At 45.0% G+C, this 14,939-nt stretch overlaps 2 protein-coding genes across 2 annotated transcripts in view; both read left to right on the top strand.

Annotated features, from left to right (window-relative positions):
- LOC124656586 overlaps positions 1–3,714 on the top strand; it is a 68,028-nt gene extending 64,314 nt beyond the window's left edge. The window contains exon 2 of the mRNA XM_047195301.1: positions 3,183–3,714. Within this exon, the coding sequence (XP_047051257.1) occupies positions 3,183–3,714 (532 nt within the window). The remainder of the gene's footprint in view (positions 1–3,182) is intronic.
- A 5,728-nt stretch (positions 3,715–9,442) lies between these two features.
- LOC124657727 lies at positions 9,443–14,705 on the top strand. The gene is made up of 2 exons (XM_047196245.1): positions 9,443–10,684; positions 14,453–14,705. Exon 1 carries the CDS (start codon positions 9,449–9,451, stop codon positions 10,670–10,672), a length of 1,224 nt encoding a protein of 407 aa, XP_047052201.1. The 5' UTR covers positions 9,443–9,448; the 3' UTR covers positions 10,673–10,684; positions 14,453–14,705.
- Positions 14,706–14,939: the final 234 nt, after the last annotated feature.

The raw sequence follows: 14,939 nt of genomic DNA, 5'->3' as shown, positions 1-14,939 counted from the left end.
CCCCTATGTCATCAACCCCTAGTTTTCCTTCAGAAATGGTTATTTCATATGATGTTTCTCTTTTGTGTGTTATGATATGTTATATGAGCATGACCAATCACAGAAAGAGACGAAGTTCTTACAAGTGTCGGGTCGATGGTCTCAAAGTGGGAGTTTCACAGTATAAGTCCAAATTCCAAGCAACGACTCATGAGCTTAATCACCGCTAGAATGATGGTTCAACTATTTTTGTTTATATTTATACCATTTGGCGAATGCCTAAGTTTTAGCCTAAACTATATATGTCTCCATATTCTTATGCAATTGGCTAATGCAAGGATAAAAGGTTTAAATCCCTCTCAAGCTTTCCTGGAAATATATTTATTTGTCAATTAGAGTATTTATCTGACTTTTTTTTTGTTTCCAGACGGGTATAACCATATTTGAATACGCAACCGTTCAATATCCGATCCTATCCGAATTTGAGACAGAAATATGGTAAAGGAGATAGTAGAAGCAAAATTCGATTCGATCCGATCCGTTTACACCCCTAAATGTAGCACATCGTCGACTTCGATCGTAGGCACTCCGCTATCATCAAGCCGCGGTCGCTTCCCTCGAGACGTGACCTATAATCATGAGTGTCATCCCCGGGCTTGTCGCACCTCGGCATGATTTAGGTATTTTTTCGGAAATAACAATTTCCCATTATTCAGGGGTAGGGTGACCTGATTTTATTACAGTAGTATTTAAACATCCCAACATATGCGGCTTTGATTATTATTATTTGATCTTTTTTTGTGAAATATTTATTATTTGATCTATGATGCGAAAAAGTGCAGGCTGGAAATAGGGTGTTGGTTATGCCGAATTTATAAATGAAATTTAGTTGAATATTAAATGGTGGCACGTTATTTTGTTAGAGGGAATTCCTGAACTTCCTTGGTTTTATTCGTGAGCATTCACTTGGGCAAAAAGAAAGAACGAAATTTGATGGAGTAGGTGCTGGACAGGTAGCTCGTAGTAGTACGTGATCAAGTACTACGTACGTAGATTGATGAATAAAGGTTTTTGTTTTTATTGGAGATAGTAGCGTGTTGGAAAGAAACGGAGACTGAGAGAGCGGTACGGTGTGAATTTGTTTTCCCGGGCGAAACATACCCACACGCTCTTGGAGATAGTTTGAATTTTATAAATGAACCTCTAGTTGAGTATTATTAAATGGTGGCACATATATAGATTATTTTGTTAGAGGGATGGAATTCCAGAATTTGGTTTTGTAGGTGCGCATGCATTTGGGCCAAAAAAAATAAAAAAGAAGGAAATTAATGGAGGTAGCAAATCGATCGCGAATTTGGTTTCAAAATTTTCCCGAAGAAACATAAGCAGGGTCTTGACTTGACCCGCTGCATAACACGTACGTGAGGACTCAGGAGCATGGGATTTGTTTGGTGTCGCCTCCTTTAGCCGGTGATTTAAGATGCTGGTATTACCCGCAGAAGAAAAAAAAATGCTGGTATAGTATCTGTTTTGGAGGGAAAAAATGGAAGAAAGCGAGGAGCAGGCCAGCTGTTTTGCTGTTGTTTTGGATTTGATTTGTGTTGCATGTGAGCGTGCCCTTAATTCGTTGAATCGAGCGATATGGGAAGAGGAGGGTTTTTGACCCTTCCTCGAGCGGTTTCAGGAGAACCATGTTTTATTTGCCCCATGTCGGCCTACCGCTAGCTTTCGTTCGAAAGTATTTGTTCCTTGAGACGATTATCTTTGGTTGTGTCAGGATAGGTAATATGAATGAACAAGTATATAGCAACCAAAAAAAAGAGGTGATTTTTGGTTGGGTCGATGACCACGAACTAGCTAGAGAGTGGTGTGAGAATTTGTTTTCTCAGACGAAACGTAAATAGAAAAAAGTAAAACTAACGGCATCGGACACCTCACCGCCGAACGTTTGGGGCTAGTGCAGAATGCCCGGAACTCGAGCCCATGTCTTGAACATCGCACATCAGCGCCGTTGAATTCGACATGGTAGGATGGCACCATTCATAGCTAGCAGCCATAAGGGCACACGACACCCAAGGGGAGGGGGTCTACCCTCGCGCCGCCCGAGGTGCACGCTGTACGGACGGAGTAGCATGGCCGGCCGAGACCACACACCGCAGGCACACTACTCGCAAGATGGCCCTGACCAAGACCGCACACCGTGGCAAAGAAGCACCCCCACCGCGGCGCCTTGGGACAGAGCCGTGCCGGTACCGCTGCCGTCGTTTCCCCGGTTAGTTTTTTTGGCTCAAAGTATGTGCCTTGAGATATAATTTAGTTGTGGTGTGTGAAAAAAGTGCAGGCCGAAAAATAGGGTGTTGATTTTACCGAATTAATAGATGAACATTTGGTTGAGTAGTATTAAATGGTTGGACATTATTTTGTTATACTAGTAGAAGGAATTCCTGAATTTCGTTAGGTATGTAGTATACGTGAGCGTGCATTTGGTGATTTGGGCAACCACCAAAAAAAAAAAAAAGAGGAAATTGATGGTGTACGTGCTGGAGGTAGTACGTGAGCAAGTATGTAGATGGATGAGTAAATGAAGTTGTTTTGTTGTGTATAATTCAGCGATGGAGCGGTCTTGAGCCAAGAGAAAGTGGAGATTGAGGTGAGTCAAGAGAAAAAGAAGAAGAAAAAGAGGTGGTGATGTGCGAGTTTGTTTTCCCTGACGAAACGAAACATGGTCTTGACTTGTCCCGCTGCATCACGTGAGAGAAGTACTCGCTGGTAATTAATTTTGGAAGTTGAAGAATTAAACCTACGAGCTGAGCGGGCATCCCGGCCGGCGGCGAATTGATAGATGGGCGCACCACGCACGCAACTTAATTGCTTGCGCAGGATCGGCCGCATGCATACGTGCACGGTGTACGATACGACACAGCTGGCGCGCGGCTGTACGCAGGTGGAGCATCTTCGCCCATGCGACGCACCGGAGGACGTGCGTGCTTAATTGCCGGGGACCAAGTAAAGCGATTCAACCGGCCTGTTTCAGACGCCGGTCTCCCGAACCCTCCTCCGACTCCAACCATGCCGCGCGCGGAAGAACAGAGCCAAAACCAAAAACAAAGCCAAGACCAAAACAGAGGCACCCGCGCGCGCGCCTGGGCGGCTTCTTCCTTCGACGTCGTCGTCGATTTCGACCCCTACTGGTTCGAGACCAGCTGCGTGCACGCCGCCGGGAACATGTACTGGCACATCTGCAACTCCGCCCGCGTGCTCGCGCTCGATCCCGCCGCGCTGCGCTTCTCCTACCTGCTGGCGCCGGACATCTACGACTGCTCCACGCTCCGCGTCGGGGAGACGCCCGAGGACGGGCGGCTCTGCATCCTGGCCGTGGCGAACGAGGGCACGCAGCTGCAGCTCTGGGTCCGCGGCGAGTCCGGGCAGCGGGGCGACAACGGCTGGGTTCTCGGGAGGGAAATCATGGACATGGATGTGGTGTACGACGCCGTGCCAGGCCTGCCCGAGCACGACCACAAGCACAGGTCCATATGTGTTTGGCCCAGCGACATGGACGCCGCTCGCACTGGGAAGGCCTTCATCAGGACGTGGGGATACGGCCGCTACTCCTTTGATCTCAACACTCGCAACATGGAGCGCCTCGCCACCAAACGTGGCAAGAACTACGGCCACCCCATGTTCGCCTACTTCCCTGCCTGGCCGCCTGCGTTCCTCGCCCCAGATCAGCAATGACTTCCTAATGCATATGTTGATGCTAGAATATCTAATCCCATACTTTTACTTAGCTTCCCCATTTGTGCTACATGTTCATGATCATATCCTGCCTTTTTTCCTCAAAAAAAAAAAGGTGTTCGTGACATATCCTGATATATGTTGTGTTTTCCATTCCAAAGCTTTCACAATTGCAACTCATTATACTAGTAATCTAGTACTAGTATAATGAGGTTTGGGGCTGACCTCAGATCTCTGAAATGCATGGGTTGGCTTATGGTTTGTGTTTATTATACCTTAAACTATTCTTTCAGTGATGCTCATTCATGATTGCACCTTTTGTAGTAGCATATTACTAGCATGTACGATTCATATGCAGTTATACAAATTAGTACGTTTATGTTTGCAGCAGGAATATTAGCTCTTGACCGAAACTTCTGCTTGCATTTATCTTAACTTCCCATGAAAATGGCAGGCGAATAGATATAGTATGCAAAATCAATGTGATGCGTGCACCATCATTTGTTGAAGGATGCAATATTGCTCTTTGTTATATGGTCCTGAACAACTAAAAATTAAGTGCTACTTGTTATGCCAACTAATCTCAGCCTTTAATGGATTTAGTTCTGTATGCAAAAGAAAGAGCGAGCGCTAGAAACAACCATGCATGATCCATCCCAATTATATTATGCTATTCTCATAATTCTCAGTATTTTTCCAGTTCATCTGAAGTGTGCACACTCTCGGTAAGTTCTTTCAGTTAAAGAAAATATTTGACTATAAGAGTGGCTACTCATGTCTGTTCTGAATTTTTAATACCACGTGCCTGAGTAGAGTTCTGGTTACAAATCAGTTGGGTGTTGAACCGTCAATGCTTCCTATTTGTTCACAAGTTTGTACTATGATATGCTTTTCATATTTTTGAGAACTAATTTTTGCACCATTACCATCATATCTCACAATTCGATGGATTGCAATTTGTAATGAGGTTTATCCCCCTGTTTTATTACATGTTGGCTTTTGTTCTGCCCTGAGATGACTCATGCATGATTGGAGCTTGCATATCTGCTACGAAAGTTCTAGTGTAGCAGCATATAACTTAGAATGTAGAATTCGCATGCATGTAATCTGCCAATATGTTTATTGTTTGCAACAGGAATATTAGCACTTGAACAATACTTGTAGCATTTGTGTTTACTCCCCGCGAGAGTGGCTGTCGGATGCTAGTATGGAAAATCTGTGTGATGCATGTACCCTGATTTGTTGAAGAATCAAATAGTGTTATTTCTTATTGTCTTGAACAACTATAAATGGAAGTTTCCATTTTCTGTAAAGAAAACAATTTGCTACTACTTGTTATGCCAGGTGGTCCTAGGCCTGTAGCCATTAACTTATAAAGCAATCATTCCCCTATTTTGGAAGCCCTGGTCACATAGGTAAGAGGTAATTAGAGATAATCTATGCTGGTGGTAGAAGATCTAATAGCATAGCACACCCATGTACTTCCTCTACTTGGTTCGTGTCTCTAGAACAAAAAAAATCTACTTACCGCACGAGGGATCAAATCCGCTAAAGCTAAATTCTGTACGAAAACAGAGCTACAAATATCCTTTTTCTTTTGTGCCTGGCAGAGCTAGAGTTAAACATGATTGTGTGTTTCCTACAATTAGATCACTTTTGAAGATCGAAGAAATCTGAAAAGGATATTATTGGTGTATACTATTTATATATACTGTTAATCATCTCATTTGCTGTTAAGTGCCTTTGTTCCCTGGAACTACCTTACATTTTGAAATTTTGCCTGTTGAAATCACTAAGTACTGTCAGAGGCCATTTTGTTTACTTATATATGCTGGGAGTAGCAGTCTTCATACAGATGAATTTTCAGTTTAACAATTTGATACGACACCCTTCTCGTATTAGCTCGGCATGTTTAATGGCTGGAAGAGGAATATTAGCTCTGGTCTCTGGGTGCTTTTGTACAATATCTGTGCTTCTGAACTTCCCATCAGAATCCAGGGCAGATATAGATGTAAAATATGTAAAATCTCGTGAGGCACGCGCCTTGATTTTTTTTTCAAAGGAATCAAATACTGTTATTTCTTATAGTCCTTCACAACTAAAAAAAATAAAAAATATATTTCTAATCCGTTAACTATTAGCTAAATTGTAAACGAAAACAGAGAATAATCCTTTTTTTCCTGGCAGAACTGAAATTATTCGTGACTTTGTGTTTTCTACAATTAGATCACTTTTAAAGATCAAAGAAATCTGGAAAGAAGATTGTTGGTGTGGAACTTCCATGTGACTATTTTATGTTTGTTTATCATCTCATTTGCTGTTAAGTGTCTTTGTTCCGTGAAACTACCTTAAAATTTTGAAATATTGATCTGTTGAAATCAATAAATACTGACAGCACTTTAACGAAAAAACTAAATATTGTCGGCAGTCATTTTGTTTACTTACATATGCTGGGAGTAGCAGTCTACCAGTAGGTGAATTTTCTGTTTAACCATTTGATACAACACCCTTCTCATAGTTCTCAGTATTTTTCACTTCATCTGAATATGTATAATCTCTAAGATAATCCTTTCCGAAACTCTTTGATTGGAAGAGTGGCTATTCATGCATGTCCCAGATTGTTTTATACACGAGCTTATTAATTTTGTTACAGACCATTTTAGTTTTTGGTCGATCGCTTTCCGGTTTGTTCACAGTATTCTAATAGTTTGATCCACAGCAAATTTGGCTCCTGGCATATGATTCTGTCACTTCTGTGATTCAGGGTGCTGAGTGCGCAACTTGTGTTTGAATTCAGCTCACACCTTTCATCTCGTGGTCAAAGTTCCATCTGCACCATCACTCAGCGCAAGAGGAAGAAGATCACCTTGTTATGTATCAAGACTAGCTAAACGATGTGAGAGCTATGACTAGATGATACTACATGCAAAGACTATTTATGGCCCTTTCTTTTGACTGATATCCTACTGCCCTGCATCATTAACTTTCATGGCTGTGTGATGGATGATCAAATTTGTACGCGTGGGATAAGTTTAAATTTGTGTAGCACATCATGGTATCTTAGTTTCAGCATTGTTGTTTTCTGATTTGCGTACCTTATCTCCTGCATACACTAGTGCCTTTTAAGAGAAAGCTTGCTGCCATCTTAATCACCCCATGCTCTGAACACAGTCCTACTTCAAAGTTTTAACAATTGAACTCCAAGCAGGTTATCTGTGACAAGACAAGTCACACATTGCCTAGTGTTGCAGTGAACGTTTGTGCTAAAATATGTGCAACCTCATCATATAGTAATGAGGAATCGGCAGATCAAAATGAGAATGGACTTTTGTAGCTTGGGCTAATGTAAGCCACTTTTTGAACCTACGAAATTTTTATTTAAACATGTTAAAAAAAATCGAAAAAAGTATGTTGACGTCAAGAATATTGAAATCTATTGGTGTGCAAATTTTCAGATTTAAATATGTTGTATTTTAGGCTCGGCAAAAATAACAAATGTTGATTTCAGCACTGGTGAACATAATAAACAGTACACTAAAATCAAGATTTCGTCATTTTGTGAGACTTTGTTATTTTAATTTCGTCAATGATATGCTGCTCTCCTGCCCATTGAACCTGCATTCCTAGGCATACGTATTGAATATGGGGACACAAACTTTTAATTTCTTGTAAAACTTCTACTTAATTAATAGATTAAGATAAAGCTTTTACTTTCGTTTAAAACAAAATATTAAATACGGGTAGCATGATACAACCTTGGAGCTTATCTTGAGCACTGCTCTCATGCGTACAATAGGGGGTGAGTTATTGTGGTGCCCTCTTTGACATAGGGGGTGAGTTTACCCCTATACCATGTGATTTTGGTAACATAAATATATCAAATTTGGTATGGAAAATTGTAGTTCAAAATTTAAATTAAAGTTCAACATTATATATACCCAAACATAACATACGAAACAACAACCAAATTCTAAAATAGGAACTAATCTTGAACTCCATACACCAACATAATAGTTTAACAATATACCAAACATTACTTAGCTATATTGGATCCAGTACATCTGATAGTCCAACATATATGGATGTGGACATGGAGTACTAGATCAAAATCCAAAATTATACATACCATAGTTCAATGTTGTGATGTACGTCAACACAAAAATTCCATACAAACCAAAGTTCATTATTCAGGTTGACATCAAAAGCACAAGTCAAACAACACATAATCAATCAATCTTTAATCTTTGGTTTAAAGTAAGGTGTTCCCTAAATTTTGATGAACTACACAAATATCTACTCTTTTCCAACACCTGGAATGCAGTTGCAATATGGGTGTTCTCAACCTAGTAGGCCAAGTAATGTGCAAGATAATCCCAACTGATATATGTGAGCGCTTTCATGTTTTGTCAAATAACCGAGCTGTTGCGATGCTAACATTCTTATCTATAGAAGTATCAAGTCTTTCGCTACAAGCAATGAGCGTTTCTTGTAGTACCTCCTCTAAAAAAGGATAGTCATAGAGGGATATCAAGGGAACCAAATAATTTATAAAGTGAATAGATAAATCAATATGACAATTTTTGTCAGTGCATGTCCATTGTTCTATGAAATGCCTTGATTTAGAAAAACATATGCATTTTGAGAAAAACTTAGGGATGTTCTATAAATGGCTGAGTCGAGACCTTCTAAACCCTAATCTAGCTACTTGTGGCAATTTAATTTATTTAATCGCATTTTGACAACTTTTTTGTTCTCGTCTAAAATGTATAATTGTATTTTCTATGTCTTAACGAAACTGGTAGAGCTTCGGCTTAATAGTTTTAACTAAATTATTTTTTTCCACTCACCTGAGAGCCTTTTGATTATCATTTTCCGAGACCAACCACGTAATTAATAGAAAATCAAGTTACATGAGTAAACAAACGGTGGAAACTAATAGACAGACCAGGAGAAAACATTTTTCCTGAAAACATTGCATAAAAAATTCTGAAGGATAGAGAAATACAAAACTCTCCTTACGGTTTCTTGCACTAGCCGAATCCAGTGGCCGCCGCCAAATTTCAACGCCACCTAGACGTGTGTTGGAAGAGACGTCGATCCTCCACCATTGCTAGATCCAAAAGAGCACTATCGCCAGCGACACATCAAGAAACAGATCTTATCAGATCCGAAGAAGCGGTGATAAGACCACGCTGTCGATCTGAAAGGATCGACAATCACACGCTGCCATCAACTCCGAGATGTCGCCATAAAAGCTGCCGTTGTGGGAGTAGAGTTGAGGTAAATTTATTTGCTCGGGCCACGCTCCCACCATCCAACCACCATAACAGACAAACCCTAAACTTAACTACAGAGCGGAGGAACAAGACCCCCTTGCTCCTGCCGCAAGAGCGACAAGTAGAGAGGGGACCAGCGCCCTTGCCGGTGGAGATAGGAGGAAGCGGTTGCCACCGCCTTTTGATTATCTGAGCGGTAAGCCAGCGGCAAGAAATTCAACACACAAAGGACCTTTTTTACACCCAAGGGACCCAATTTGATAGCATTTCTGGGTTATTTTTTAGTGGTCTATACGTACACATTTCACAGCAAACGACATCACCAATTCAAAATTCGGAAATATTTTCCCAATGCTTTTCTTGCCAAAACGCTACAAAAATCACAGGTCCGTGGTATTATTAACACACCGTGCTTGCTCATCTCGAGTCCCTCTGCAGAACCCTCCCCAGTCCCCACAATGGTCCGGAAGCGCAGATGCAAAGCCAAAACCGAAACACCATCTTCCTCCACCTCGGTTCCTCCCCCGCCGCCGGCCATCGATGCCCTCCCGGAGGACCACCTCCGGGACATCCTCCGCCGTCTCTCCGCGGCCGACCTCCTCCGTGCCGCCCTAGCCTGCCACCGCTGGCGCCGCCTGGCCTCCCGTTGCCGCGCCCGCGCCCCTCCTCTCCTCGGCTACTTCGTCCACCCCATGGAAACCGAGCGAACCCACGACGACGCCGTGTTCGTTCCCCTCGACGCCTCCGTCCCGCGCCTCTCCCTCGACTTCGCCCCGGACGCCTCCGACTTCCAGGTCTACGACTCCCACCAGGGCCTCCTCCTCCTCCAACCGGACGTCAACCTCCCCAAGGGCATCCTCCCCCGCTTCCTCGTTCTCGACCCGGCCACCCGCCGCCGCGCGCTCCTCCCGCCGCCTCCACGCGACACGGTGCCCAATGACAGCATTTGGCGCAAATCCAGGCACTACGTCGGCTCCGCGCTCCTCTCCCGCGCGCACCCCAGCAAGCTCTGCTTCGAGGCCATCTGCTTTGCCATCGACGAGGGCCACCCTCGCGCCTGGGTCGCGTCCGTCGACGACGGCCACTGCAGCTGGCGCGCGCTCCCGCGGGCCGTGGACATCTCCGTCGATTTCCACCCCTGGTGGTTCGAGGGCCGCTGCGTGCACGCCGCCGGGAAGATCTACTGGCACATCTGCAACTCCACCGACCGCATACTCTCGCTGGACCCTTCCACGCTCCAGTTCTCCTACCTGCCGGTGCCGGCCGAGGTGGGGTACAATTTCTCAAAGTACCGTATCGGCGAGACGCCGGAAGACGGGCGGCTTTGCATGGTCACCGAGGGCGACAGCCATGTGCAGCTCTGGGTGCGCGGGGAGTCCAGGTGGAACGACAAAGGCTGGGACCTGGAGAGGAACATCGTGGACATGCGCGCGCTCTGCGACATGATTCCTGGTCTGCCAAGCGACCCGGAGATCAGGACCCTTAACGTCTGGCCCAGCGACATGGACCCCGGTCGCTCTGGGAAGGTTTTCATCAACACGCTCGGCAACGGGCGCTACTCGTTCCATCCGGGTACGGGCAAGCTGGAGCGCCTGTCCACGGAAAGTGGCAAGGATTATGGACACCCCATCTTCGCCTACTTCCTCGCATGGCCGCCCGCGTTCCTTGCTCCAGAGTACTGAATTCGGTTATCTGTAAGACCACCTTCCCTGTCTTTTTTTTTTGTGCAGCAATGTTGCTTCCTATATGCTACTCATATCATTTCTATGTGCTGTTCTTGCCTAGAGAAATTTGTTGCATTGTGTTTGCTTTGGAAGCTCAATTATATCCATTTTTTTCTAGGATTTGTGCAGGGGTTATAGTAGGGAGTTCTTCTTGCTTGATACCAAGTGATTGTGCTCAAAGCGATAAGCGTGGGTGGCAATCTGTCCAATATTAAGTCTAGTTTTTGAAGTTCTGAACTTCTGGTCACAATTCCTGTTGTTTAGTAATTATATATGCTGGAACTATAAGGGTTAATGACATATTTTTGCTATTTTGCTAATTTTGCGGCAGCCCACATGGCTCATGGTTTATAGTTTCTGCACATGTTCATGATCCTATCCTGGTGTTGGACTTGTATTGAACTCCCTCCGTACGCTTTTAATTGACGCGGGCCTTAGTTGAGTATTTGCATGCTGCTAGTAGATGCCCGCGTCGATTAAAATAGAACCGAGGTAGTATCCTAGATGTTCTCAAACCTCTTAATTGTTGGTAAACAGTATGACTGGCGTTTGATGTGATGCATTATAGTCACTCCAAGTGACCATTTTTGTTTAGTACTCCCTCCATTCCATATTAGTTGTCGCTCGTTTAGTATACTTTGTACTAAAATCAGAGACAACTAATATGGAACGGAGGGAGTACATGATAGGTAATTCTGTCGGCAATGCCAATGTTCCTGTAACTATCATGTTTTTCTTTTCAAAAGGGAGGAAGACCTGTGCCGTTGCTTGTAATGTTTGTTCTGACAATGTTTGCTTCCCCTATGCTACTCATATCATTTCTATGTAGATGCATTGCGTTTGCTTTGGAAGCACAGATGTATCCATTTTTTCTCTAGGATTTGTGTGGTGGTTATAGTAGGGAGTTCCCTCTTGCATGATACGGAAGTGACTGTGCTCAAAGCGACAAGAGTGGGTGGCAAACTTTCCAAAATAAAGTCTATTTTTGAAGTTCTGAACTTTTAGTCACAGTTCCTGTTGTTTAGTAATTATATATGCTGGAGCTATAAGGGTTAATGACATTTTTTTTTACTATCTCACTAATTTTGCCACATGGCTCATAGTATTAGTTTCTGCACATGTTCATGATCCTATCCTGGTGTTGTACATGTATTGTATCCCAGGTGCTCTCAAACGTCTGAATTGTTGATAAATGGTTTGATTGAAGTTTGATGTCATGCATTATTGTCACTTCAAGTGGTAATTCTGTCACCAGGGCTAATGTTCCGGTAGCTATCATGCTTTTATTTTCAAAAGGGAGGAAAACCAGTGCCGTTGCTTCTGGGTTGTAATGTTTGTTCTGACATTAGAATTTTGCCAGTTGGTGTTTAAGTTCTCTTACTCTCATTTGTCTTTATTTCTTTTTGATTTGCAATTCTAAAATGTAGGGTGATTGTTATTCTGGGAATTTTGTGGGCTTAGGCTTGTCAAAGTTTGCCACTTGACCTTTAGCTGTTCCTGAATCTTATGCCTGAGAAATCAACATTGTCAGCCATCCCATTTAGTGCGTACCTTAATGTGTTTGTTCTCTAGTTCTCTTAGATACTATTTCTGTTGTAGTGACTTGGGTGGAGTATGCATTCTTTATTAGTCATGTCGAATTCCACAGTGCCACTGAGCTGTATAGTTAGCAAGGGTACAACTGTGTCGCTGTGTTTTGTAAAATTTGGTTATTTCGAATATCAAATAAATTCTGGAAAGGATATTGCTGGTGTCAAACATGCATATGATTATACATGTGTTGTTCATCGTTGATTATTGATTAAGTATTTACCTTGCAATCTTCACTGCGTAAAATCAACTGATGGTCTCAGTTTGTTAATTTTATTTCGTAGACTTTCAGTCAGATCCCCGATATAGTTCAGTTTTCTTGTCATCATACTCAGCATGTCTCAGTATTTCATAGAGGTCTTAAAAGAATTCTTTCATGTGGCGATTGAGCATTTGTCCGGTTTTCTGTTCCACAAAACATACTTAATGTTCTTGTTATGTGGCTGCTAGGGTTTGGGAGGGAGAGAGAGGGCTGCGAGGGCGCGAGAAGGCCGGCCGGGGGCCTTTTGCCCACGGCCGGGCAAGAGGGAAGGGATTTCCTTCTTAATTCTTGCTTGATTAGATTGATACATCTCCTCTCCATATATAGAGAGGTTTACTTGACTCCCAAGCAAAGCTTACTTGACCCCTAAGCAAACCCTAAGACTAATGGGCCCAGGCCCATGACTTACTCTAACACTACACCCCACCTGGACATGCAGCTCGTCCTCGAGCTGCAACCTAACGACGATTCGACCCCACACAAACCTAACGCCTAAAAAACAAGCGTGCGTTTACAGCCCCCTGGATCCCAAGGACACCATCGGGACCAAGGGAGCCCTCGCGGCGGCCGGCGGTGGAATGCAGTGGTGCTACGCGGTGCGCTCCTGTCGGTGACACCATGTCTTCTCCCCGCCGGCTGACTGTCGATGTCGCAGACTTGGAGGTCGCTGCCCGCGAGGAAAACAGGCATGTACGCCGCCCGTGGGGCGAACCGCACACCCAAGATCCCCGACGCAGCGGACGAGATCGAGGTTCGTTGCGCAACGATGCGCAACTTGGAGGAGCTGCAACTGCAGATCACGCATCTCCCGCACACGCCGACGCGCTAGGAGGCCGCGCGCAGCAGCTGCGCAGCCTCACCACCGCCGACACGTGGCGGATAGCGATCCAAGCCGGAAGCGGTGACGGCGACGGAGGGAAACGGACCTGGTGGCAGGGCATCTCGGGCGGTGTCGATGTAGAGCCCGGGGCCAAGGTCGCTCCCACACCGCCGAAAGGCAGGGACGGCGTCGGTGGTGGCAGCAGCCGCTGCTGCGGTGTTGGTGGCGACGGCAGCTGCTGCGGTGTTGGTGGCGACGGCAGCTGCTGCTGCGTTGGTGGCGGCGGCAGCTGCTGCTGTTGCTGCAGCATCCCGGTGGGGAAAAAGGCGGCCGGCTGCTGGAGAAGAGGGACCCCCGGCGCCGAGGTAGGGCCCGGCCCGGAGATGGTAGACAGCGGCAGCGGGGACTGCAGCAGCCCGATGTCGGGTGGCGGCGACGACAGCAGCAGCGTCGGCTGCCACGGCAGCAGCGCCGCCGGCGGCGGCGGCCCGTAGGGACCGGCCAGGAAGAGGCGGATCTCCTGGACAGCGAGTGGTGAGATCGCGGATTGCTCCGGCGATCTCCTCCGAGGTGAGGGCGATGGGAAGCGGCGCGGTGGAGGTGGCCGGCACCGGCCTGGGCGGGGCGCCGGTGGTGGTGGCCATCGGGCCAGTGGTGGTGGGATGGCTGGACATGATCGAACCTGGAAAGCTGATACCAAGTGTTATGTGGCTGCTAGGGTTTGGGAGGGAGAGAGAGGGCTGCGAGGGCGCGAGAAGGCCGGCCGGGGGCCTTTTGCCCACGGCCGGGCAAGAGGGAAGGGATTTCCTTCTTAATTCTTGCTTGATTAGATTGATACATCTCCTCTCCATATATAGAGAGGTTTACTTGACTCCCAAGCAAGGCTTACTTGACCCCTAAGCAAACCCTAAGACTAATGGGCCCAGGCCCATGACTTACTCTAACAGTTCTCGCTACATGTCAGTTTAATCTTTTACTACCAGCTCTTGTTTTCTTGTAAAATTATATTTGTTTGATTCACTCCAAATTTTGTATAGCTGATAATTCTGCCATTCGTATAATGCAGGGTGGCGACTCGTATGTCCTAAGGCATTGGTGCAAGTTTGTTTGAAGCCATATAGATCCTTTCATTTCCAGTTCTGGTCACTATTTGCCCTTCAACCTGCACGCCAAAGAGCTCTGAGCAGTGTGGTATGTGTTTGTGTGCTGTATGAGGCTGTTTATGCAATTTGTTGTTGCCATGCTATCTAACCATCGATCGGGCAAGACGATATTTGGTGAGACATATGTTCAGTAATAGCTATCTCATTTCGAATTTAGTACTGTTTTGTCGTGCCTTGGTAATTTGAGTGTTCAGTGACTTGTGTGATTGCCAAATTAATCGCTTGAATTTGAAATGAAGCCTGTGACATATATAGTACTACTGTAGAACTAGAGACCCTGTGACATAGCTCGATTATTTGCCGCGTTTAGCCTGTCTTCTGCAGACAATTAGTATTCAAATTGCAAACCACTGAGCTAGGAATTCAGATGACCTGTTTAAAATTGAGACT

This window comes from Lolium rigidum, chromosome 5, assembly GCF_022539505.1.
Source record: "Lolium rigidum isolate FL_2022 chromosome 5, APGP_CSIRO_Lrig_0.1, whole genome shotgun sequence".
In the NCBI taxonomy this organism is placed as follows: domain Eukaryota; kingdom Viridiplantae; phylum Streptophyta; class Magnoliopsida; order Poales; family Poaceae; genus Lolium; species Lolium rigidum.
The sequence above is the reverse complement of the archived record's forward strand: the minus strand, read 5'-3'. Positions and strand labels throughout refer to the sequence as shown.